This window comes from Lolium rigidum, chromosome 2 (assembly GCF_022539505.1).
Source record: "Lolium rigidum isolate FL_2022 chromosome 2, APGP_CSIRO_Lrig_0.1, whole genome shotgun sequence".
NCBI lineage: Eukaryota > Viridiplantae > Streptophyta > Magnoliopsida > Poales > Poaceae > Lolium > Lolium rigidum.
In genome coordinates, this window is record NC_061509.1 from 44,753,361 (window position 1) to 44,781,352 (window position 27,992).

A 27,992-nucleotide genomic window follows, 5' to 3' on the forward strand; every position below is an offset into this window, starting at 1 on the left:
GTATTTAATCGACGCGAGGAGAGACCATTGAAGCCCAACCAGTATTGTTTAAGACGAGATGCTAGAAAAAAAAATGTAGTTTGGGATGCTACTCATGTAAAACAATCGATGGAATTCAAAGCAATCTGATATCTCACATGCTCTAGTTGTTATTCCATCCAGACATGGATTTACTTTGTAACCGTGAGTTGCTCACTGATAAGCATCTCCGAGTGTTAGCAATAATCCAAATCTGAGTTAAGGAACTGGTGAACAGATTTACCCAGTTGTAGTGCTCTTTAGATTAGAACTATTTCTTTCGCAGGAAATATTGGTTACGTCTGAGCATCTGAATATTTTACAACAGCTTCTAACGAAACATGTTTTACAATGAATTGCATAACGGGCCTCTGTACATCAGTTGGATCTATCAAACTATCACTCTGTACCAACTAGCAACTATACATCCCTGCGTTACAACGAATGAACCAAGTCATCTACAATTAACTGGTGTGTGGACCATGTTAGTCAACCGTATGCTCCTGCTTCAAAAAAATTGTTTCTTATCAGTCTTCTAATTTACAGCCTTTACAGTCATGGGGTCGCATGTATCATCTCGCTTCCTTTATGATTCTTCCCGTTGCTCAAAGCAATCTAACAATAAAGCCAACAGAAACATAATGAAACAAATGGATGGCAGAACTTAAGAAGAAAGTACAATAACCAACAGAAACAAAAGGAATCCTCCTCACCTTCGAACATCAAATCGTGAGAAGAATCATACTAGTCCAAACCACTTGGATGCATCACCAAGATGGGAATTTTGTGATGCCAAACAGCTCAAGCACATTGGTAAATTTTGTGGAGCTTTCGACAGCCATTGTGGAGAGGAAGAGTCTGGTTGCTGCACAGAACAAGGAGGGTGTTCAGTGCTTCATTCTTGAAGCAAATCAATCTGGGAATAGTGCACACTTCTCACCTGTACGATGAGAACCTCATTGTATAGTCAACCTTACAGTCACTGAATGTTAATAAAATTAAACACGTCTATGTGAGAACCTCATTGTTTGGAAACAGTTTTAAAGCTTAAATGTGCATGCTTTCTTTTGCATTCTCCATTGGTTTCAAAGTACAATCTTAGCTATTCTGTTGTTCATGCAAGTTTAACACAAACAAGTCCTTAGTTAACAATGCCAATGCATATTTTGTCGAAGGTCAATGTCAGTAACGATCTCATAGATGACAGAAGAAGACAAACACCATGCCGACAAAATAACCAGTACATATATATATCATTGAGCTACATACCGTGCAATCATTAGTCTACCGCACTTGGTTCTTGTCAGAACCTGCAGAAGGTTTCAGAAGGTAAATAGAGAAATAAGAATCCAAAATAAGATCGATACTGTGATGCTATTGTTTATTCAGTCAATCTACAGAATTGACTCACTGAATATGCTTGACTTTGGCGGAAGCCAATTCCCTGATTTCTTTGATTTTGGCTCCTTCATCTGCCATATTTTCTGTTGTTTTTCACTTCTAACAGAATGCCTGCTGGATTCTCCCACCAAACTCACTCTCTTCTGTATCTTTTCATGATATATGGCTGGTGGAGAAAGTTTCAATGGAGGTACAGTTTCAATATGAAAAGACTTCTGTGCTTTCTGAAGATTATTCAGCATCTCAAACTGCAAAGGAAATATCATGGCAAAATCTTTAGCAGGTATTACAGAAGTATAGGACATATCTGTTTTATCGCCATTTAGAACTATAAATTTAGTGTTAGAATGCACACAGGTTCAATAGCATTGGCCAAAGGCCAATATGATACGTGCACATGTGCTATACAAGAACAATAGCATGACCAAGTACACAGCTACTGTCATATTCATAACAACAGAGATAGCACAAGGTTATAAGTGGATTAGGGCTTCCAAATATCACACAAGTCAACTTTTTGGATAGCGTCCGGTCATAATAAGAAAAAATAAATATACTAGCAGAAAAAAAAGAACCAATGAGACTATCTCAAGATATTCCTACCCGTGACATCTGCTGAATCCCACGAGATTTTTCAACATGTTCTGACTCATGATTATGATGGATGCCATACGATACTTCATTTTCAACCACAGGATACTTGGGTAGCCCATTCTCAGATATTATAGGTGATTTGTTCTGGGTTTGTGTGTTACTCATCGAGAGACAAATTGGACATCCATCTTTGGAATCCTTGTTGGATGATTTGCTTTGCTCAGACTCACAGTGAAGATGTGTTGCATGTCCACAACTGAATACTCGAACTGCTGAAATAGCATCTTCTTTAGAAAGTGAGCAGTTGCATACACAGCAGACAAAAGTCTGTGGAGCAAATCCGTGACAAACCCCTCTCTTTAATAAGCTCAAGCTATAGAATGAATCATCCTCAATAACTGACTTGGCTGTTTCCTGCAAGCAGGCGCTATTGTGTCAGAGAAGCTCGATTTTTATCGATTTCATAAAATACAGAAAAGAATGCCCAAAAAAAGTGATGCTCTCATTTCAGCGTAGTTAACTGATCTTCCATATAGTGTACAAAGCATTGCAAGTAAATTCTGAATAACTAACATTTAATTAAACAGGTTAAAAGATTGGTTCAAGATATTACTGTCTGAACATTAGTCAGATCAGCAGAAGTATGTTAGTTGATCCATAAAGCGTATAAGTTACTTGGTTCATGAATTTTGCTATCAAGTGTACTATTAAAAGCCTCGGGTTTGTTTTAATTAGTCTAAAGCATTGCAAAGCTTCCAGGAAAGGGTTATAACTTACAAGTTAATTCAACTAAATGTCACATAGATATGGAACATGGAGCATTTTTCTCAAACTCTGCTCTATTGCAATGGAGTATGCGATTTTTTTATGTTATTAAATAATGGCCTATTTTCCGAATGATTGGTGCACATATGCTATACTTACGAAGTAAATGGCAAAGAAAAGATAATCAATATGTATGTACCAGTATTCGTTTTTCATAAAGATACATAGACAGCATTCTATGTATGACAAGTTTAAAGTCACCAAACTCTTGACTCCCATTGTCAGATAATAGCTTTGCCATAATTGCTGGTAGGGGTATATACCCAGCCATTGCCTCGATTATCTCTCCAACGAATTGTGAGAATACTCTCCGCAAAGTATTCAAACACCTTTGGTTACTTGAATTCACTATTTGTTGTGAGAATCCTTTGCCTGTTGGATGTCCATTTGTCGTTTCACGCCCCTCAGGCCAAGAACCTTTTCCATTTACAACTTTGTTTCCATATAACTTTTTCAGTGGATCCGAGAAGCTGCATCAAAACCATAACAGCATTAGTAGAAATTGTGTCTACCAGCATAGACGTTGGGTATATTGATATGGTCTCAACAAAGCTATAAACGTGACACTTGCTAACTGTATTGGAAATACTTTACACTACTCTACAGCTATAGCATATATGTTGATCATACATTCCTAGATAGTATTTCATAAATCTAATGAGTAATCTATGAAGACATAATATTTCCGGCCTTGCCTGGTGGATTTTGTGTCTAAAACCTCAAACATGGAGAAAGTCATCGATTATAAACTTATATACTACATTTACATACATAAACAGGTATGTTATATAGTCTTATACAGTTACATACATAAATAGGTATGTTATATAGTCTTATAGAGAATGTGTGTAATCAACACTTTGTTGTCAACCCTACTGCCTATGTGGCTTTAAATTGTAAGAAAGTATATATTAGCACAACTTACGAGTCAAGCAGTTGAAACCAAAGTAGCTGAGACTCCTCTGGGTCTAGGCGCTGTGAATTCCTTTGGCACAATCCAATGGAGGAATGTAGCACATCAAGCACCGGATGAGCCTTAATGAGAACATTGAATATTTTACCAGCTATACAAAATAGGATACAAATCTAGGTTAGTATTTCAATATGAGCAAGAAAACGAACCTCACTCATTTTTAGAACAGTTTCTGGTTTCTCAATTCCAGAGATACTTTTTGAAGATATCGGGGAGAACAGATTTTCCACCGAAGCAACAAAGTAGCTGATTTTGTCATCGAGTCCAGCTAGAACAAGTGCCAGTGCACTACCAACATCACCAACCCTCTCTTGCAAAAATGCAGCAGCATCTGTAACTCCATAATGTAGACAAAGATGCAAACACTTCTCCAATCTATAGCTATCGAAAGTCTCCAGAAACTTCAGAACTGACCTTGATTCGTACTGACACAAAAGCTGTACGAGAAAGTTTATTTGATTAACAAAAAAGGATGACAACCTCAAAAAATCATGTGCTACCACTAGAAAAAGTTCAATCTAACTATTTACATAAAGTTATTTATCACTTTAGTCAATTAACATAAACTATTGATCTCATGAACAGTCTTAAATATAAACTAAGCTAAGCTCAAAAAAAAAAGAACTAATCCCAGTGCAATAGCATAGACCAGGAATCATTCATGTTCCGTCACTGCCTACAAATATGCTCTCGAGGAAAACAAAAGGTCCTCCAGGTTTTCCAACCACAATATCTCACCAGGACTCTCAAGTTGTAACCAACAATCAAATTGACAATCAACCCTAGACCTGAGCTACATGACTACTCCCAAGACCTGAGGTTCCTCAAAACCTGGTAGAATCCATTTTCAGTCTTGTAGATACAATCTAATTTTTCTTTCTTTAATCTTTTGTAAAAAGGTGTCCGCACCTTCTCATGTAAAGCTCTGTGTTTGATTAATGAAATACCAGTAGGAGCCTCTCCTACTGTTTTCCGGTCAAAAAAAAAAAAAAAAAAAAAAAAAAAAAAACCCTAGACCTGAGCTACATGACTACTCCCAAGACCAGCCAAACACAAATCTACAAGGGTACAATGATACCATCAGCATTCAGAGTCCATATGAAGTACCTGATGATTGTATCTTATTTACAAGGAAAATTGCTTGGTACCATCATGATATCAATTCATAGTTCTACTAACTGCCGATGGCTTATACTACTAATAAGAAAACTTTGTGCAATATAATGAACAAGGTCCAAACAAGTGCTAGGTGCTAGGATGCTTGTGGCAACCGATTTTCAATATAGCTACAAACTTTGGCCTTCATAATCAGTAGCGTGTTCTCTCAGTACAACTTTTTGTGGAAACATTGGGTACGTTTGGTTATCTTGCTTGACTCGCCTAGCCTGACAAGGCACAGGTAGCTCACCCGAGCTATGTTTACATGGGCAAAGCAGCACGTTTGGTTCTATTGCCTTGCTCCTAGCTATGCGCATGTTTTTGACCGGTAGTTGTCCTGTTTAGTGAACCCACCATTTATTTTAGGAGGCGTGCAGATTTTTTTTTTCATTTGTTCTTGCCGATGAGAGCTAGCCAATTTGGCTCGCCTTGCTGAGCCGAGGCTATCTTGCCCCTAAAAGCAAGGATTTTTTACTGCTTCCAAACGCATATCCTACCCAAGCAGGCTATTACGGTTCTAGCCGAAGATCCAAATACTCCCATAGTAGTCACAGGCTCTACTAATAGTCTACACTGGTAGCTAAAGGCTCCAACCAAGGGTATATCTTTATGGTCAAAATTTAAAAAGCTACAATCAAACATACTGATGCTAAAAAAAAATGTCGATACACTTACCTCCAGATAGAGTTCAACTAACTCATCAGTCATAGAAACAGGATTGCGGTCAAACAACTTCGGTAGATTTGATAATCTATGCAGATAATCTTCAAGTTCGCCAGAAAAGTAGCGACGTTCAACAGTTTGATAGTTTCTGGCAGTAAGTTCACTCAAGTCAAGTTTTCCTGACAAGTGTACTTCAATTGCAGTTTTCAAGAAAAGAAAGAGGCTGCGGTGATCAGAATGAAGCTCTGACAATATTTGCTGGATCTCATCGTGAAAATGATCAATCACCAAGACAAATGCACACTCCCTAAGAAAATTAGGGCATAGGAGAGAAACTGAGCACATTCAGGCAAGCAAGCAAAAAAACAAGGGGAAGAATATACTAGTCAAAACAGTAATTAACAACCTCACCTGCTTAGATTGACTAGCTCAGAAAAACGGGATATTACTGTGGAACGAAATGCCAAAGCTTCATCACCTGCCAATTGAAGTAACTTTTTGTTGATGAAGACAAAAGCGTGGTATGGTTCCACTGTATCCTTCATGTAACTATCTAAAGCAGCCAAATGTTGATTTCTGGCTGTATATATCATGCCACAGGCCTGTATAGTTACAACAGCGTTACAGTCATAGGTTGAAAGATATTTTTGAGCAGCAGTGCTATATCATGAGGTGAACTTGCAGGAGGTAGTAGTGACAAACCTGGTGAAAAGTGGCTTCTAAACAGAGATGCAACACATAATCAGAATTCCAGTCAGTTTGAGGAACCACATTGAAGAGCTGAAGAACTTCTTTCTGACTTAGCATCTTGTTATCGTCATATGATGGAGTACTGGATGATGAAAGGTATTTAAGAATGTGCTTAAGAACTCTTTGAGATGCATTTGCCCTTTTACGGGAAACAAAACAGGACACAAATTCAATTATGTAACCAAAGTCATTCACTGAAGGCCAAAGTTCTGATTCTTCTGACTCAGCAGTGCCCACAACAATGGAATGGATCGCCTCATTTTCTAAACCAACAATATGAACGATGATGTCAACTACACTTTGTAACAAAACATTTTGACTATCTGGGCTTCCAATATTATTATTATCCTCGTCCTTGGACACAGATGTATCAAGAGTGCCAGAAGTATGCTCAAAACTCTCTTGCTCAAAAGCACACTTGACAACTTCCAAAGTAGCTTCCGTATCCATCCATAGTAGATAGCATATGTTTGGGCATTTCCCACAAGAAGAACTGAACCCCTTACATATTTCAGAAGTGAGCATTTTAGATTCCTCAAGCATGAATTCCAGAAGTTCTTTTCTCACTGAATGAAGACGGCCTCGGGGAATTATTCCATGCCCTGCAAAAATAGAGCATGTGATAATATCTCATGGAGTTTAATCATCTCATAAGAGCATCATATCTAGCAAGTTCATATGTATTCCTGGTTTTGAAGAAAATCCTGCTGGATGTGTGCAGATGTTCCCATGAAAATGACACAGTACCAACACCTTATAGTAAATCTGAAGTCTCCAATTTTAGAAATCAATTTAAGCGCATAGCATTACTACTAACACAATTCAAATTTAGAAGGTTCTAAGCCCGCAAAAAGCCCAACAGCACACGAAAAACATAGTCAATGGTCAACACTAACCTGGCATTGAATTAATGAAATAATTAAAAAATTGCCATGAATGATACATCTACTAACCTGGAGGAAATGCTAGGCCTTGGAAGCAATACTTCAGATAAACAAGCATTCTGTAGCTGTTTCAGTGAAAATATGGTAAGACACTGGCCTTCTATATAGCACAGGTATAATATTCTTAAGGAAGACCAATTTGTATACAACACTAGGCCACTAGGAAAATCAAGCAAGTCTAACCAAGTACTAATGTGGTTCTTGTCTACTTCCTTTGAAAGCATGGGAACTCTTTTGCATAGTATCAGCATTTTTGTTCACACTCATGCATGTCAGAGAGAAATCCCAGGGATCAAGGTGCATTCCAAATGAAGATTCATGTAAATTGCAACAATATTCAGTTAAGTAACGCTAAGAAAATTATCAGATTCTGACTAATTCAATTTACCAGAACAGACATTTAATCGGGAACTTCAGAATAACAAAATTGTGCTCAGTTCACATATCAACAACATGAGAACATAATGTGTAGCATTGTCTCATCAATGAGCAAGGTGGTCATGGGCAAGTTCAATACAACTCTTACTGGCAAAAATATGACATACCAAGTAGCAGTAGCATCTTTTCTAGCAACGCTCTGGATAACAGATAGAAGTTCCTCTAGAGGTGTACGAAAATCATTCAAGCCTTGGTTAAATAAATAAATAAGAGCACCATATAACCCATGTTCACGACACAGTCTGACTACCTGCACACAGAACAACAATAACAAATCATGTGGATGTATAACTGTAAAACACATTAGCCCAAACTACAAAAATGGTACAAGAGACTGAAAACAAATTCTCAAGTAAGTTATTTTTTTGTCCAATGAATGTGAAGCATCAAACATGTCTGAGATAGTTCTACATATGCACTTCTTACACTACTTAGATGCAACTTTTATGTATACCTGATTAAAATCCAGTGAAGAAATATCCATATGAAGAATGCATTGTTCGACTCGCTGCAACCATCCTTTGCCACTGTAATGTTCAACAAGAGCTTGCATGATCTGCAAATCAGATGGGCATAAATGTATAATCGCTTGCAAATATATGAGCTAACACTACAAAATCCTCCATGTTATTCACCTCAGGGGGTAAAGAACCAAGCATATCTTTCAGTATATATGGCTCCAGTACCTCCAGAAACATGCCTGTTATTCATGTCATGTCAGCCTTTTCAAGATATAGTGACAATTTAGTAACAGAAATGCAGGTGCATATTCTAATCAGCAAACAGATAACTTGAAATATGCAGTACGTTCCCATATTGCTCCACTTGCAAATTAATATAAATAATCCTCTGGAATCTTACTTAAAAAAGGCTATGAAATCTTCAAAAGTGCAAGTAAAATTATTGCAAATAAGATGGGAATCAAAGCAGCAGAAGAAACGGATAGTGCTTGGCCATGCAAACACTAGAACCCACTAAAGGATCCACCAAAAGAGATCACAGGATGCATCAAGGATTGATCTAGAGTTGTATTAAACACAGAAGGGGGGATTGCAGCAATTACAAGCATGAACAAAGCAAACATTAGAGTTAATTAAGATAGATAGGTTGCTAGCCCTTATGAGTTTAAAACAAGCCTACCTCCACTTTGTGCAGCAACAAACTTCGAAAATACTGTATCAAATAGGATGTCATTCCTTCCAATGTGAACACAATACTCAACTGCAACCCCTCCTACACGAGCATACTGTTCCTCTCTCTGTGTCAGCAGGGATCTATCAGCGTCTATCAGGCCATCTGTTGCTTCCCCTTTTCCAGTATGGTTTGACAATGCAATTGAGATATACTCGAAGACATAACCTATATATGACAGCAGCAACTCTACTAAATATGGCATTATGGCTTCTCTTATAGAATCAACTGTTCTCGGGAGATCAACAACACCCTGTGTATGACCGTCATAAAGCTTCATTGCCATGTCCAGTGCACCCATCCAATCACCAGCCCTCTTTAGTGCTTCAATCCGCTCTTTCCATGGAAGAAGTCGCGAAACTGTAAGAAAGCTTGGGCCAAGAATATATACTGTAGCACCTCTTACTGCTACTGAGTTATTAAAATGCCTTTCAGGAATACCAAACTTGTTCAAAAAATGTGTATGGAACAGTATGCTGTCATCAAAGATAAAACCATCAAGAACAAAGATAGTCCTGCGAAGCTCACTGCCATCTTTTGAGAACAAACAAAGCTGCCCTCTCAGATTAAGGACAGCTAACATCTGAATGGGAAAAAAAAAGAATTTTAATTTTACACTGGGAAGAGAACATAAACAGAATGAATAACCAAAAGTGGAGAGTTTTGTATGCCTGATCATTTAACCAGGCAACACCAATGGCTGCACTATCAAGCTTCCATTCCTTATGTTTGATCATCTTTGATTTCACATATTTTGCAACTTGCACTTGACGGTCCCATGCAAGCGCAAGCCATGATACTCGTTCTTCATCTATAGTGTTGTCATCTTTAGTCCATGAAATCACAATATAAGGAACTATCAGTCATTGTCAATGTATAAGCTTAGTCTAATCTTACCGACTGGCGACGAATCACCCAAGGATGATGTCCATTTCCATGCAGCATAAGAAATTGACCCTTCTCGTGCTCCTTCTGGTCTAGAGAAGGTCTCAATATGGTCAACGTGATCAATGTTGGTACGGAGTCTAACCTAGTAGGTGAAGCATGGAACATCATAAATCAGAACAAAGATTCTGGTAATTATGAGTTCACAAGATAACAGATCGTAAAACATGTATATATAATGTTTCCAAACTTAAATATATCATCTGTACCACAAGAGCATGTTGATGCATATTGAACAAGACTGTAACACCATCCTCCATTGGAGAAGAACCTTCGTTGAAAAACTTCCATCCAGAATCTCCTCCAACTACACCTCCCATCATGCTCCCAAGACCACCACCCGAGGAAGTTGTTAGGTTGCCCTGGGCAGATGAGTTGGTAGAACCAAAGGATTCATCCGCTAGAAGAGGACAGGCTGAGTGCACCATTCCACCATTTCCGTCAAAAAGGCGCTGGCAAAGTGTAACTAAGTTTTGTTAGACCAGACATAACTGGGGATCAAGTGAGTTAATATGTGCACATTGGAAAGGATGATGTTTCTTCATACCTGGGTTCCCTTGATAGTCAAGCGATTAATGACGGGGATGATCGAGAATGTGTGCAAAAGAACATGCCCTTTTGAATCTCCAGTGATGGCTTTAGATTGGCGGATAAAACAAACATGCACTACAGGTGCTGTATGCTCGCCATATATGACTTTTGCTGCAGTAGCCTTCTGTACATCCCAAATTGTCATATGGCCATCACCATATCCTACTAGCAGAAGATCCCCTTGCGGGTTAAAGCACATGGCAGTCACTGGTGATTGAGTTTTCTCACCTTGATTCCAAAAGAACAGCATCTGCAATTATGAAAGAAGTCTTTATAGACCAGAAGATCAAAGGGACATGTAACCTGTAGGACTTCAGAAACACTAATCTAGGGCAGCAGACCTCATTTTTAAATCATAACATTCAGCCAACCAGTTTTACTATTTTCCATATTTGAGTTAATCCAACAAGATTTTGAATAGCATCTGGCTACTGGTCTATAAGACTAATAGGGTATATGCGCAGCCACTGGGTTTATTACATGATTGACAAACACATGAAATGTGCGGCAAACACCAACCTCGCTGATCTTCGAGTTCATGCACTATGTTGGCAAAACAATAATTTCAACCAGCAAGCAAGAAGAGAAAATAAGGATCAATTGTGCAGACATTATTGAGAAACTGTGGAACAAAAGGTCAAAGGTTCCTTGATGATTTGGATGAGCTAAACATACAAAAAAGAACAGTTTCTTCCAGTTCAAAGAACATACAGATGTACATAATCATCTTCAAGACATCAGGTTGAGCTTAATTATTCCTAACATGTATGTATGGTGTGGCACACAATCAATTGGCTTTTTAAATTGAAACTATGGTAAATAAATCAAAGTTAGTGTTATTCGATTCTGGCACAAAGAATAGTTGCTTTAAAAATTATTATTATATGAATACTTGATGGCTGAACCCATCTAACAAAAATAGGTAACCCTTATCTTCTCTTGTTGCCATCAACTGCTAAAGACTATAGTTGGGCCTCATTCTCAAACAATGTGAAGGAAAACGTGATACTGTTGGGCCTATACTCCACAGCCTTGCCTTAGTGAACTTTAGATGGAAGTATGAGAACAAAGAATATATCGAACAATTTTTTTAGTGTGTACATAAACCCACAGGGACAACTTCTGATTCTGGCAATACTGTAAAACACGTAGATTTGGCAGGAATGAGTACTGCATTCAGATGAGTTATTTGTGTTCTTATTTTGTACTGCATTTAGAGATTTCTTCATTATTTCCTATTATACGACCAGATGGAATATCAAATATAACAAGCACGACTGTGCAGATTATGTCTCACTGCCACTGATGCATAGCATAGTAGAAATTGTAACTCCGGTCATGTTAATGGGGCACAGATGTCAAATGATCACTTGGGCAGATTCCTCATGGAAGTATTACTATATATGCCCTAGTTTCTACTCTATGTCTGAGATTTTATATGTTTTTAAAATTCTACCTAAATACTAAATTTGTATTGACGTTTGGTACACTAGGGCAGTAATGGGGAATTCACGTGTTTGTGTGCCAAGTTAGATCATTATTTGCTTTAAACTGAACCCAGAGTAACTTAATTGTGTGAGATGCGTACAAGTCTATACCACCATATAATGTTGAATAATCTTGAGGTCCAACATCTGAAACATACCAATGTACCATATGTAGTACTCCCTCCCTTCCCATGAAAGGTGTCTTAACTTTGTCTAAATTTGGATGCATCTAGATACACTAAATACTGTCTAGATACATTCAAAGTTAAGACATGTTTAATGGGGCAGAGGGAGTATTAAACCACACAAACAATATGCACACCAGCACCAAGGAGGCAAGGACTAACCTTTGCATCTGTATCATCAGGTTGATGGATGGAGTATTTGCTTGGGACGATAATAACAGATCCATTGGACATGCCCATCGCTAGGTAGCTCCTATGTGCTGCTAACACGTGGGGAGAGCCATGGTCCTTGCGAAATGACGGGGTGGCCATGGCACGAGTTATTGGGTTGTCCACCTCAATCTGCATGTAACCAATTGCTGGTTGGCCCTTTCCAATCCCCTCCAGGCGCATGGGTTGTGCTGCTGCTCCCTCCTCCCAATGTTGCCCGAACGAGGCCTGCCTCTTCTCGAGCTCCTCCGCCCACTCCAATGGTTTCATCGACACCTTGGGCTTCTTCTCCGTAGTTTTTTCAGCCTTCCTGCTGATCTCCAACCTCTCTTCGATCACCTTGTCAATGACGCTCTCCGAATCCACTTGCTCTACCGAATCAGTGTCAGACCGATCAAACTCCAGCTCATCAACGGTCTTCTCCTCGGAAACAGCCTCAACTTGATCCACAATCTCATCAGATGCCACTAAATATTCGTCTCCTGTTTCCTCATCAAAGTTTTCCTCATCAACAAGCCCAATTTGACTCCCGGCATTGATTTCTGCCAAATTGTCATCCTCAACTTGCTCAGGTTCAATGACATTCTCGGCAGCAACAGAATCAACATCACCTGCCTCCACCGATTCCGAGGGCTTGGAGTTCTCTTCAATCCCCACCTCCACATGCTTGCCCTCTTCCAACTCTTCAGTCCTACTACTTCCACCGACATTTTCCTCGGTCACCCTAGCAACCACTTCCTCACTGACCTTCTCTGCCACTACCTCTGCTTCCGAATTTCCAGCGGATGGGATCCCCTCGGAGGCTTCGGAGCCGGAGCCGGAGCCCTCGTGGAGGAGCTTCTCGATGGGCGCGGAGGCGGTGCGGCGTGACTTAATCGCCGCGGCGTGCGGGGTGAGGACAGCGCGGGATGCGGCGGCGGCCGCAGCGAGGGCCGCGCCGGGTTTGGGGCTGGGGCGGACGCCCCGGAAGAGCGACGGGAGTTGCCTCGACGAGGACGCAGCGCTGTTCGAGAAGGTTCTCGAGACCAGGGAGGAGAGCGTCGGCGACGGCGAGGCGGATGTGGATCTCCCGGGGGAAGGGGGAGGGGAAGGTTTAGGGGCCGGCGGCGGGGCTTTGGTGCGGGCTAGGGTTTTGGGGCTGTGTGTTGGCTCGTCGGAGTCGGAGTCCGACGAGGAGTGGAGGAGGAGCAGGTCGTCGACGGCGCGGCGGTGGTCGGCGTCGGAGGCTGAGGATGAGGATGAGGTGGGAGAAGACGGGAGGAAGGACTCCAGGTCGAGCTCCTGCGGCGGCGGTGGGTGCTGCTGGAGTGCCATCGCCGGCGACGACGACGGCATGGGGGGCGGTCGCCGTCTCGCCGAGGTACCGTGGTGCGAGCGAGCGAGCTTGGGATGCTTCGGCCTGACGGTCTCCTTGTTTCTATCACTGAGTCTACAGGTGGCAGATGGGCCCAAACGGGCCGAGTGGACATGCAGCCCTTGCAAGGCTTCCAGATGCACCACGCCAATCTAGCTCGGCCCAGTTTAGCCCATGCCATCCTAGCCCGTCTAATAAGCCCTGTTGGTAGCTCGAAGCCTCGTTATACTTTTTTTTTCCTTTTTTTTACGAATTATACATTTTTTTCCCTGAAGTTTCAATGATTTCATCGGGTACCAATAGGGTGGCCATTCCGTTTTAACGGAAGCTAGAAGGATGCTCCACGCGTTGCAGCGGGAATTTCTCCGATAACTCTATTTTGTAAAAAAAACTAAAGGGTATAAGTTGATTGGAATAGGATATTATTTGTAGGAACATGCATGATGCGTAAATATTCAAGAGGCTAACTTAAAAAAACTGACTTAAAATGGTTATGTAGTTGGCGGCTAAAAATTGATGATGTGGATAACTGGATAGCTTAAAAAATAGATAATGTGACTTGCATGTAGAGTATTAATGAATGTTAGTGGGAAATGACACGGCATGCAGTTTTGGCTCTCGGGTGCATTTGCTCCTGTTATCTGGACCATTGTGAAGTGGTTGGAGATTGGTGTTCCAGGTCAATACTCTGACAAGCAAACTGCAGGAAAACAGGCATACGCTGATGGACCAGCGTACGATCGTACCCCGTGGCCCACGATACAGTAACGACCGGGGGACGGCGAGTTTGCCTCGGAGGAGCTGGACGCACGGAACAAATCTGAAAGGATTTACCTGGACGGCTTGGACAGAAAAGACGATTTGGAGGGCAGGAGTAGGCCACAGCGCTCCAGAAGCAATTCGATTCCTTTCCGCGTTCTTGATTCCGGCGACTCACCCGGCGGTTGGGCAACCATGGCGGTGGGCGCGCAGTGCAGGCGACTGGGCGAACGGTGGTGGGATCTTTGACCTGCGACAGCTAGCGGCAACTCCCCCAACGACGGCTATGGACTTTCGGTAAGTGAATGAGATTTACTCTGATTCGAAACTGAGGATGTCAAATTTGTCCCGGATTGCGAGCGGGATGATTTCTGTTTGTCATTGCATTGTGGAAAATCTATAAAGGCACCAACGATGCTTCCGCAAGCGGTGATGCAGCGGCGGAACATGGTGCGTGCAGCCATGTCGGATCGTTGGAACCTGATGCATCTGTGGCGGGCATCATGCATGCAGTAGATGCTGCCGGCGACGGAGATGGTGATGGCAGGCTGATTGCCTCAGCGCAGTGCAATGTGAATAAGACTGAAGCAAGAGGTCAAATGTTGCTTCTCAAAAGTTGCCGTAACTTTTTTGCGCTGTGACAGCTTGGGACATGACTTCTAGACTGTGTGTGCTGATAATGGAGTGGATTAGAGCATCTCCAGTCGCGTCCCACAAAGGGATTTGGGGGACACCGGCCAAAAAAATGACCCAGTCGCGTGCCCCAAAGGCCGCTTCGGTCCGGACGTGCTCTAAATGTTGTCCGGCGTCCCTCGCTCATCCTCTGTGTATAGAGTCTCTACCGGGGACGCCGGACACAACTTTTACACTTACTTTTTGTTTGGAGGTCGCGTTTGGGGGACGTGGCTAGAAAAGGGACCTTTTCCAAACGAAATTTTTGTCCAGACGTCCGGACATCGTTTGGGGGACGCGACTGGAGATGCTCTTAGTGTGATGTAGGCCTGTAGTGTGAATTTGGTAGAATGAAATTATCAATCAGATGGAAAACAGGCTAGCAGACCTAGGAAGTCAGTGAAAACCCAGGATCGTGCTATGTAGATCAAATGATTTTTCGTGTTGAGAAAATGATTCAGGCCTGTCAAGTTTAGTACTAACCTCCGTCTATAAAAGGATGTCTCAACTTAGAACAAATTTGAATGTATCTAGATACTAAAATGGGTCTAGATATATTCAAATTTTGACAAAGTTGAGACATCTATTTATAGACGGAGGGAGTACTAACAATATACTGCTTTGTAGTTAGAAAATATTTTTGCGAATGGCTGTATTGTCACATAGGATGGACAGAGCACACAAATGAAAATTTGAAATGTCCTTGCAGGGGTTCCAGTTATGATGGAACTGATTAATTATAGGCCTTCCATCAGAAGAAATTTTCGCAAGACAAGTAACACGCTCTACATTTGAACAGTAAGATCCGAGAAAACTTGTCCTACTAAAACTAACACATAATCCGTCTATGTATGCATATGCTAAACCCTGCTGCAATGTGTTTCATCAGTTGTTGACGTTGCTGTCGAGAAACTGATAAGTGATACAATCAAAAGCGCTGCATTCTCGGCAACCACTGCCCACTGCAATGTGGCGGGGGGATGTAGTGCGCAATTGTTCACGGGTGAGTTCTGCATATATTTAGGGTACCTACCAAATGTATGATGTATTTTGTGTGCTTGGAATATTATTTTCTATGCATGGAATGTAGTTCCAAAATTTGTGTTGGTTTACAGATGTGGGGGCAGATCTCGAGGAACATGACGTGCCGACAATGGAGGATAACACATACCGGAGGCTACATCGGCTCAAGGAATGGTGGGGCACCCGAGTTGATGCCAATCACACGGAAGAAAGTTCGGTTTGCTTCTGGTGTCACCGCAGTAGGTGGATGATCTAGCCTGGGGGTAGGAATCTCATGGACGCATGTAAATTTTCAGCAAAACACATTTGATTTCTGTTGTGTGGTGTGCACAAATTAGTAATCTGATGCTGCAAATTTGTGACAAAAAATGCAGTCAATGAAGCGGATGATTATGAGGGACTAGCGGCTACTTCAGCAGGTGTAGGGGCCTCACCAGGCATCGCTAATATGTTTATTCGCAAAGCATTAGCTGTCATGGCAACCTCTTGCACATTTTACTGCAGGTGAAGGAGGATTTGGTGTTGGGAGAGCAAGGCCATCTCCAGTGGCCCGACGCAGTGGCCCGATGCAGAACGAATACCAAAAGTATCTGTTTTGGTTTCTTGGGGTCGGTGGCGGAAATAAAAATGGGGAAATCTAAGTGCTTGTCCTTTTAAATTGAGGCTGCCCCAGTTGCCCAACGCTAATATATTTTCCGATATTAAATAATAAGTAATATACATAGGGGAGATAAATGGGAAAAAACTTACACAAAAAATATAGAACCGAAGGATGTCACTAGCTAACTAGGGTTTACATCATGGCCACCTATTTGTCATCACTGAGGTCGATGAAGACTGGCAGCTCCCGTGGCTAGGGCCAGTATGGCTATGAGGAGTTCCAGCTGCTGGCGCAAGTGGTGGCGGCATAGATCCTGGTGTAGGAGGAGGTGGTAGCACACACTATTTGGCTACGTGTAGGGGTGACTACAGGTGTCAATGGCCCGCCGTAAGGGCGCACGGACTCCCGCGGCTGGATGACAAGGCCCTGCGCCTCGATGCCCACCTCCTCGGCCCACTCTAGTAGCTGGAACTCTGGGTTGGCGATGGGCAGGTCGGGTGGTCCACCACCATTTTCGTCCTCGTCAATGTCGTCGTGGCCACCGCCGTAGCCATGGCTCGGGTAGCCCACGTCGCCCCCGCTCTGCACCGCAGGTCAAACCCTGAAGCGCCGAGCATGTCTGAGTTGTAGGAATCTAGAGTGAAAGATGGGTTACCCCATAGATTGGGAGGGAGGAGAAATCGGCAGCGATAGATCTTGTCGTTCCACGCACCCACCGCGAGTGAGCAGCCAACCTCTGGCAGGTTGACGTTCGTCCACGACACTGGGTGCTCTTCCTCGTACAACTTGCGATCATAGTCAACGGGGACGTAAGGCTGGTCCCTCTCCTTCCGAGGGCTTCCGCGCGACGAGCCCGCCTCGTGGTCGTTCTTCATCCTCCAAAACTGCTAGGACTTGCCCATGGCAGTGCTTGGTCTATAGTCTGTGGAGGTGAACATGGGGGAGGTGGCAATGGCATGGGTGAAAATGGGCGCGGTCACTCGCCTCAAAAAGCATAGGTGTGCGCCTCCCCTTCAATGCCTGACGCGGAAGCCAAACACCGCCCACCAGCAATAGCGCATAGAAGCCGAAGTGAGGACCACTAACACGGCGCGAAGGACACATCAACGCCGCCTGCCAGTACTTTGCGTGGAGAAGGTGAAGTGGGCACGGGACGCTGACAGGCGGGCCTAAGGAGCAGGACACAGACACGCGCGCAATCACTGCCGTGTTTGCGGCTGTGTCCGCGGTGACGCATTCGCATCCTAAATTTAGGTTAAGAATTGATCGTTAAAGACACAATGATCCAATGTCTATTTTGCATCGACTTGCTGAAGATGTCCTTAACGAAACCGTTGCAGCTCCTTCTGAAGTACTAGCAGCACTTTGGTACCCGGAAGTGTGTCATTAGGACGGAGAGCAGACGCGGTACTGAACGAGCTAAGTTGGTCCAGGACGTCCACCCAGAATCTGTACCGGCATTGCCGAAACGTCCCTGCGCTAGTGACACTGTTTAATATTTCAGATACCAAGTCCAATACGCAGCAGTATACTCACACGCACTTCCACCTGGCACAGATGCATTGGTCTAGGAAACGGGAGTAGATAGTCCCGGGAGCCAAATTACATTTCCGGAAATGACATGGATAATTGAATGGCTAATAGAATGGATGATGTGGATAGCTTGCATGTTGAGATAGACAACTTAAATGTCCTTCTTGTAGGATTTTACTTTATAAGAGATGCTAGAAGGATATGTTGCGCGTTGCAGCGGGCATCTCTTTAACAAATATTGTGTGAATAAAAGGAATTACGTTGTTTGAAATTTTAAATTATCTATATAATTATGTAAGATTTAAATTGGTGAAGCATTCGAGGGGTTAAATTTAATTGACATAAGATTGTTGTTTATTTGAACAATTAAGGGTCATTACAGTTCATAAGTGATGATGAGAATATTCATAACGGTGAAAGATGTATGTAAGTAAGAATATTCATAACGATTGAAACTATCGTAGCAGAAATTGCAAGATAATGGATTCCAAACACGCAGAAGTTGTACTAACATGAGAGCTGGAATTAAAAGTGTTAGAGATGATAAAATTTAGCTTCGGAAATAAAAATGAATGAAAATAGAGTTATAAAAATTAATTTTCACATTTGCGTCGACTACTACAACCGCTAGTTTTAGACCTTCATGTTTGCATTTCAGAGTGAATACTAAGGATGACAATGGGCATGGTATGGGCAAGGTAGAGCAATACCATACCCATACCCGTATAGTCAATGGGTACAAACTTCTACCCATACCCGTACCCATGGGTATAAAAATTTACCCATACCCATTGGATACCCGGTGGGTAGGTTAAATAACAAGTTGAGTACATAAAAAATGATTTTTTTGCATTTATCAATAAAAATTGAATTAAAAAAATAATTATCTCAATTCAATAACATGTAGGTGAGTACATAACAATTAACATAGTACAAAAATCACATTCTCATATTCTAACTTATAAGTCAACAAAAGTAGATGTATCACGTAATAATTTAACAATAAACGGGCAGGGTATGGGTATATACGTGTGTACAAGGCTACATCCAGACCCTGCCCATGACTTCACCGGCAGGGTATGGGTACAACCCATGAACATAAAAGTGTACACATACCTTGCCCATGCGGGTACGGTACCCGCGGGTACCCGTACCCGTGGGTAAAATTGCCATCATTAGTGAATACCTGTTACTTGCATGATGTAGAATAAAGTAGAAAAGAAGATGAAAATAAGATGAAAAGAGAACACGCGACTACGCGAGGAGGAAGATGCTCTCTGTTTTGCTTCTTCTCTACCTCAACACAATTCTTCCCAAAATGGTCCACGGTAGGATAACTCTTATCTTCACTTTTTCAGTGCACCTGTCCGCACAAACAGAAAGTTAAATCAGCCCAGAAATTGGAGGAATGAACTCAGACAATTGGCCGAACAGCCAGATGCTACTGCAAAGTGATTTGTAGGTTTTCTGATGCAACACTATGTGAAAAGGGATTAAGAGGTGATCGGCTTAGCCAAATCGAGAAGGAGGTCTACATGAAATTTATATACTGGAGGTGGAAGAATACGAAGAGCGAGAGATTAACATAAGACTTGAGTTTTGAAGTGAAAGGGACACGGTGGGTACTTATTGGTGTTTGCAATCAATGGATGGTAACGTCAAATCGAAGAGGGAGATGAACCAAACTGAAATAGTGGTATTTTTTTTCTTACTCATGAGACGGAAAATTTATAGTGCGGACTGCATGAACATTTGTCACGATGGAGACAACCAAATGGATGGATGAAGATGAGAATTGTATGGCTGAGATTACTTGATGATGTGGCTATGTTGCATGTGAAGATAGACAACTTAAATGACCTCTTAGTGGGGTTTTACTTTATAAAAGATATAGATAGATTCCGATTTGTTTTTTAGGATTTTTTTTTTAAAAATCATTTTTAAGAATGCTTACCGAGATTGGCATAAAAATTTAGAAAACTAAAGATCTAGTTAACCAATAAATCTGATTCGGTTTTGGTTTTGGTTAAAGAAAATAGGAGGCACAACCAAATAAAAAAGAGGCACCACCAAAGAAAGCGCATAGTAATTGTTATATCAACACAAGAATCATCAACTGCGCAAGAAGTTGATATATGAGCGCTAATCGTGGAGGGGTGCTCGGGAGGCTGCGACACTTGTGGCCCTGATGCATCGCTCGTGAGCGATTAAAACAAGGGGCAGTGCCAGAGCTTGCCAAGGAATTATGAGGGGGCAAAACATATAATATCCATATCTAGGGGGGCAAAATGCTCAAAATAATCTCTTCTAAGCCTTGTAAAAAAATTCCTTCGATAATTCTTAAAAAGTTGGGGGGGGCGGTGCCCTCCCCCCCCCGACTTGTACATAGCTCCGCCTCTGATAAGGGGTAGCTAAGATTGCAAGGGACATGTTCTATTGTGCAGGCTTCACACTATGTTCATCAATGACCAAAGTCATACAACAAACAATTTGTGGAACATTCAACGCACTTGGGCCTCAATGGAACAATGGGATTATGCCCAAATTGATGGTAAGTTGCCCAATTCGGTATGTTCAGTCTTGTTCGGTTGGTCGGGCTAAAAATCCAATTGTATAATTTAATTCAGTTAGTATAAATGGAAAGCTAAGAATAGCGTGTGATAGGGAAACTAACCGAGATTTCGGTTATTTCTGTTTTGGCTTCAATTCAGTTTAGGTTTCATGGTTTTTATGCCCTCGGTGAGTGGCAGAGCTAGCCCACATGCGAAGCCTAGGCATGAATAATGTGTGACCATCTCAATCTTAATTTTTCCTAACAAATGCTTACTTAAGGTAGCAATATAGTTAATTAATTAGAGAAGTGTGCATGTCGGGCTGAAGCTCCATCACTGAGCAAAATTGAGACAAACCCACCTTCCCATTCTCTCTCGCCCTTCATCTCTCATTTGCTTCCCTTTACGATAAATGGCGAGCAGGGAAACTACTTAACGAAAATTTCTTGACGCCACAATGCACCACGTGTCACCAGACGGACCTTCGTCAAGATCGACCTTTTCTTAGTGATTTCAGTTTCATGGCTTCCCACTTCTCAAAAAGGAAGAATGCAACATCCCAACATCATTAGGTTTTAGTATAAGCATAAAAACGTCAATAATCATTTCATCTTGCCTAAAAAACTATCTTTTTGGCCCGAATTTTAATGTCATTTCCGGCCCAAATACTCTTCGAAGGTAAGACATTTGCTTGCACATATGTATATTGATAACGAAGGGGACACTATTTAGGATTACCTGCTCTAGTAGGTGCAAACCTTAGCGACTGTGTTGTGCATTTTATAGGAAGTATATTACAGAAAATTAATGGGTGAAGAGAGAGAAATACAAATGGAAGGAGATTTTATTAGAAGTGGTGGCACGATAAATTTTTGTTTATGCCATGACCATGCTCAAATTTCCAAAAGGAGTGTGTACAGCCATGACATATATAATTTAGCAATTAGGGTGTGGTGATGCTGATCAAAATTTAAGGATGCAATGGTGTCTATGGTGAAAACATCTTTTCCAAAAAAGAAGGAGGACTGGATTTTATGTACTCTCACTCTTTTAACCTCGCCATGCTAGCCAAGAAAGCGAGACACCTAATTAGTAATTACGATTCTCTTTGTGCAGAAGTTTAAGAGCAAAATACCCCCAATAGATTTGTTTGTTCTTTTTCTCTTTATGCATCATCATGACATCATACATCATATCATCCATGTTTTTAATAAATAAAAATTATTTTATAAACCCTAATTATTTTGTTTCTTCCTCTCATATGGTTTTATATTAAACCCTCCCTTCTCCTTTCTTATTTTAATTAAAACTAAATACCAAAACAAATATTTGGAACTTCACAAAATTATTCTAATACCAAAATATAGTTTTTCAAATCTGTCAAACCTCTTCTTCTCATCATCTTCTTGTCTCGGAAGAATTCAGCAAGAAAAGAAATGAAGAAGCAGCAAGAGAAGAAGAGAGAACAACCAGCTGGCCACTTCCTTATTTTGAACCCACCGAAGCTAATCTTCTTTTTTTGTTGTCCTCCTCCTCACGAAGAGAGCATGGGCTCTCTGGCTCACGCAAGGCTGCGTGCGTGCCGTGCCGCATCAGCTCTTCCAGATATTTTTTGGTCACCCTCCACAGCCGCCCAACACCATCTGCCTCCACCTGCTCCCCTCTTCTTTCCCCTCTCCCAAGTCGAATCCGAGAGAGGAGAAACCCCATCGAGCGCCATCGCAGCAACCTCGACCTCGCTGTCGATCCGCCAGCTCCGGCCACCCCCAGATGATCTGAGAGCACCAGCAGCTTCGCCTCCCTCTCCTCGTTCTCCACATACAAGTGCTTCGTCGGGACCCCCTCCAAATCGACGTCAAGGTCACCGTCTTCATCTCCGGCCGCCGCGCTCCGGCGAGATTTCCGAACGCTACGGCCATCTTCCGGCGCCACGGACACTGCCCTCGACTTCCTGGTGAGCTAGCGCACTTGTTCCCCATCTTCCTCATCCCTTTCCATCACCGCACACCGACGCACTTGACTGACGAAACTGACGGCTGTTTCTGTCCGAGGACACCTCCGCCATGGACGGGAGCACGGGAAACTCGCCGCCTTTGATCTACGTCGCCACAAGCTTCAACGCCATGCCAGGATACTCTTCAAGGTCTCCTCCTTCCCTGCCCGTGCGGAACACAGAGCCGGAGCGTCCGAGTCGACTACCTCCACCCGCGTCCACGACGGTGATCACCACGACCATCTTCTTCCCCGACGTCTTCACGCGAGCCGAGGCGAATCCCTTCGCCAGAAACCTCTCGGTGAGCAGCCATCTCGATCCAGCTCTTCCCCTGCTTCTTTTCTTGGTAGCCCTGTTTTCCGGCCGGGTCCGAACACGCTGCTGTGACCACCGTCGGCGACGAGCATGACCATTAGCTGGTGCTGCTGTGCTGCTTCTGTTGATGCGCCTGCGTGCGCATCACTTCTCCGTGTTGTTGTGTTCCCTCCTGCACACCACGTACCTACGCCCTTGAATTGATCTGGACTTTGTTGCCGTCTTTCAAATCCAGACATCAACTGTCAAGGTTCAGTAAGCAAGTGTCGATTTCTTCAGTTAATTCAGTTACTGTTCCTCTGTCCCCTGGCACACACCGTCACGCGCGCGACAGCGTCCATCTGCTTCGTGCCTTCGTTCCCTGGCAGTAAATCCTTTGATCACTAGTTGTTTTGTTTCCTACGCCTCCACACACACAAAGACATGCACCACCTGCGCCTCCACACACACAAAGACATGTACCACCTCTACACCCTTTTCAGCTAGCACACACACATGTATACCCATCTGATCTAGCTGCCTACCTGTCTGCTTAGCTTGCTAGCTATCCATCCCGAGCGTGGCAGTATCGCCTATCCACGATCTATCTGTTTTTCGCTTCAGTTTTGGCAGACAAATAAAGCATCACCTTCCAGTTTCTCTCCTGTCTTTTATGTTTCTTCTATTTCAATTACGTAACATGTTTATTATATATCTTCTAATCTATAGCTCAAAATCAAATGTATTATATATGAATTTCAATTAGAAAAATGTGTAGAATCTGAATATGACATCCATATAATTGTTTGCATCCCGCATCATGTGGTTCCGATATAGTTTGCATCGCACCTAATAATTAAACGCGGAGTATTTGGGAATTACCGGCTACGGTTCCTCGCTCCGATTAATATTGAAGTAGATCACCTATGCCATGTTATGCCATGCTAATCAACATTTAATTTGTCGGTAGAAAATGCAACTTCAACCCTAATTGTTTGTCCGGGTTTCGATCCCGCTTAATTTGGATAATTGCATTGCACCATCTTTGCCATGTCATGCATATCATCTTGATCATGCTCGGATCTTCTTTATCCGTAGTAGTAAGACTTGCATCCGTTGATTGTCTAGCATTTGCTTCTTCCCGGATAGGATCGCGAAGTGGTGTTGTGAGATACGACAAGTTCTTCTGCAGCTTTTCACAGGCGAGCCCACCCCTTCACCTATTTTACTTTTACATGCTCTTTTGATTTATTGCTATCCTTATGTTGCGATTATGTTGTGTCACGTGTCCTATCCACCTGTTACCTACATCTTCGAGATACACCTCCTCGCCCTACCTATTGTTTGTTGTTTGCCAGCTTTGCGAGTCGTAGGCGAGTTTAGGGTTTTCTGTTGATATCTCGAAATGTTCGGGATATCTTGTTGGGATGTTGACACATGTACTACCTTTTTTAAATGATGATAAAAACTTTTGCTACAACTAAAATTGCTAAGGGATAATAATATTGCAGAGGCATCCGTGAGCCCCTTTGCGAAAGCATCGGAACTTTGACTTGCTAATGTCCCCTAGGACCCGAGTTCTTGTTATCTGTTCCAAGATTGAGCGCTCTACCCATGCGTGGGGACGATTATTGGGACCCCCCTCACCCATTACCTTTTCTCAAGTCAGTTGAAAAGGGGGCCACAACCTTGGTTTTATTTGGCGCATGCATGTTTATATACGGTTGCCTTCTGGTGTTTACTTCCTGTTGCCTTCGGGTGTTTATATTCTGTAATCTACCCCGCGGAACGTTTAGCGAAGCGTGTGGTTTGCACGCCTAGCCGTTAACGCAAACCCTGAGTCCGCTTCGGAGTACGGCCGGACTTCGTTACGGGTAGCTTAGTCGGGTGGCCCCCTAGACTTTCTTGTTGAACTGGGAACGGTCTTGTTGTGAGACATCCACTCGTCGTAAGTGGGTCGAGCATGCGTATGGTTACCTTTGGGCAACCCCTGCAGGGTGTACATCTTATCGATAAGCCGTGTCCGCGGTTATGGACGACTTGGAGTCGTTTAACTCGATCATAGAACAACTTACACCTAATGTTTTCGCTAATAACTTGCTAATTACTTGCATAGTAAGTTAGCCCTATTATAATGGAATGGATATAAAATTGTCAACTCGTGTGAGTGCCTTGTTAGTACCTCTTGGCTAAGGGGGATCGCAATGGCCGGATTTTTGTTTGCGGAGTATAGAACTCGCTAGATTATGCGCTCTCTCACCTTCTCTATTAGACGGAAGTTGTAGCGTGTCTCTATTGGTTAGTGCTTTGCTGCCGCTAAACTCCACATATAGCCGGGTGAAGTTTACACCGCCCACCAGCAAGCATAGCTGGTCTTGTCTCGCAAGCACGTGCCATTGGTACTTACCCTTGTTTTTCTTCCTCTTTTTCCGGAACACGCTTTTCGACAAATAGGTACGAGATAACGATGTTAGCAAGATTACCCTTCCGGCTTGGCCTGGGCAGAGTTATGGACGCCACTGGTTATCTTTAGGACTCTTAGTCCAATTTGTATCTTGTCCGTACTCGGACGCATTCGATCTTCTGTATGACTTGGATCTTTGTATTGTATATTTGTATCTTGACTCGTTGGAGTCGTTGTTGTAATATATGTTTCTTGTGGGCTCTATTGTAATATTGTTGTAATGTTACCGCTCGTGTTAATTCCTCTGGCATCACGTGTGTGATTCGTCGCGCACGTCGTGTCGGAGGGCGTCTCTGGATCGATATCGTGCGGATTTCGGCGGGATCGCTCAAATCCTCATGGTACCGGTTCCGGGTCGTCACAAGTTGGTATCAGAGCTCAGGTTTGACGGTACCCCACTAGTACAGCCTGTAGGATAGCCTCGCCAACGGTCGTTGAGTTTAGAGTGTCAAAACCTATTTTCGAAATTCGTTGGATAGATCTGATTAGCTCTGATTTTTCTCCTTATCTATATTCTTTCTCTTCTTACCTTTGCGCGTTTTGAATCTTCTCTTATCTGCTTCTCTGAGTCTTAGGTTCCGACGTGGGTTGAATGATCTCTGCCTTAACCTAATAGGACCGATCTCTGAAGACCTTCCGACAGAAGAACATCACCGGCGGCTAATCTTCGTCTTCTCCGTTTGACATCATCTTTGATTCTGTGGTCTTTCTTCAAGTCCTTGTGCTTGGGCCCGAGGAATCTTCGCCGACCATGTTTATCAAGATCGCCAATCTGAATTCCGGGAGTTGGTTATACTATTCTCCTATTCACATGCAGAGTAATACTTCGAGTGCGGGATGGGCTGATCACCATACCGCTACTCTTATTATTCGCTCTTGTAACGATGAATTGGTGGATCCGTGTGACTGTTACGCCTTGCTTTGTTTCTTCGGAGTCATCATCGTCACAGGAACAACGACTTCTTGTTAGAGGTGTCGACCGTTCAGCATGGAGCAACATTTCTTGTTAGTGGTGTCGAGGAGATCGACACGTCGCCTGAAGACCCGATAGTTCACCTCTCTCCCTCGTACCATGGCGTGGAACCTCGGGGCGAGGTTCCTTGTTAGTGGTGTCGATTGTAACGGCCCCGGGTAATACCCCCAATAGATTTGTTTGTTCTTTTTCTCTTTATGCATCATCATGACATCATACATCATATCATCCATGTTTTTAATAAATAAAAATTATTTTATAAACCCTAATTATTTTGTTTCTTCCTCTCATATGGTTTTATATTAAACCCTCCCTTCTCCTTTCTTATTTTAATTAAAACTAAATACCAAAACAAATATTTGGAACTTCACAAAATTATTCTAATACCAAAATATAGTTTTTCAAATCTGTCAAACCTCTTCTTCTCATCATCTTCTTGTCTCGGAAGAATTCAGCAAGAAAAGAAATGAAGAAGCAACAAGAGAAGAAGAGAGAACAACCAGCTGGCCACTTCCTTATTTTGAACCCACCGAAGCTAATCTTCTTTTCGCTTGTCCTCCTCCTCACGAAGAGAGCATGGGCTCTCCGGCTCACGCAAGGCCGCGTGCGTGCCGTGCCGCATCGCCTCTTCCGGATATTTTTTGGTCACCCTCCACAGCCGCCCAACACCATCTCGCCTCCACTCGCTCCCCTCTTCTTTCCCCTCTCCCAAGTCGAATCCGAGAGAGGAGAAACCCCATCGAGCGCCATCGCGGCAACCTCGACCTCGGCTGTCGATCCGCCGGCCTCCGGCCACCCCTGCATGATCTGAGAGCACCAGCAACTTCGCCTCCCTCGCCTCGTTCTCCACATACAAGTGCTTCATCGGGACCCCCTCCAAATCGACGTCAAGGTCACCGTCTTCATCTCCGACCGCCGCGCTCCGGCGAGATTTCCGAACGCTACGGCCATCTTCCGGCGCCACGGACACTGCCCTCGACTTCCTGGTGAGCTAGCGCACCTGTTCCCCATCTTCCTCATCCCTTTCCATCACCGCACACCGACGCACTCGACTGACGAAACTGACGGCTGTTTCACGTCCGAGGACACCTCCGCCATGGACGGGAGCACGGGAAACTCGCCGCCTTTGATCTACGTCGCCACAAGCTTCAACGCCATGCCGGGATACTCTTCAAGGTCTCCTCCTTCCCCGCCCGTGCGGAACACGGAGCCGGAGCGTCCGAGTCGACTACCTCCACCCGCGTCCACGACGGTGATCACCACGACCATCTTCTTCCCCGACGTCTTCACGCGAGCCGAGGCGAATCCTTCGCCGTAAACCTCTCGGTGAGCAGCCATCTCGATCCAGCCTCTTCCCCGCTTCTTTCTTTCTTGGTAGCCCTGTTTTCCGCCGGGTCCGAA

At 43.1% G+C, this 27,992-nt stretch overlaps 1 protein-coding gene across 4 annotated transcripts; it reads right to left on the minus strand.

Moving 5' to 3' along the window:
* Window positions 1-277: 277 nt before the first annotated feature.
* LOC124691677 lies at window positions 278-27,802 on the minus strand. Of its 4 annotated transcripts, XR_006999079.1 has the most exons (22): window positions 27,798-27,802; window positions 12,326-13,198; window positions 10,448-10,741; window positions 10,110-10,352; window positions 9,853-9,985; window positions 9,627-9,766; window positions 8,905-9,538; window positions 8,400-8,464; window positions 8,219-8,320; window positions 7,872-8,014; window positions 7,336-7,391; window positions 6,335-6,984; window positions 6,044-6,234; window positions 5,645-5,939; window positions 3,961-4,248; window positions 3,764-3,873; window positions 2,978-3,308; window positions 2,023-2,427; window positions 1,430-1,667; window positions 1,288-1,328; window positions 732-883; window positions 278-633 (listed from the first exon to the last, which is right to left on the minus strand). XR_006999079.1 is itself a non-coding variant. In XM_047224953.1 (20 exons), the coding sequence occupies exons 1-19, from the start codon at window positions 13,706-13,708 to the stop codon at window positions 1,303-1,305; spliced, it is 5,727 nt and encodes a 1,908-aa protein (XP_047080909.1). In that variant the 5' UTR covers window positions 13,709-13,715; the 3' UTR covers window positions 934-1,000; window positions 1,288-1,302. The 4 variants fall into 4 exon arrangements, 1 of the variants encoding a protein (XP_047080909.1); XR_006999077.1 differs by lacking the exon at window positions 27,798-27,802 and having other exon boundaries at window positions 12,326-13,715; XR_006999078.1 differs by lacking the exon at window positions 27,798-27,802 and having other exon boundaries at window positions 732-958; window positions 12,326-13,715.
* Window positions 27,803-27,992: the final 190 nt, after the last annotated feature.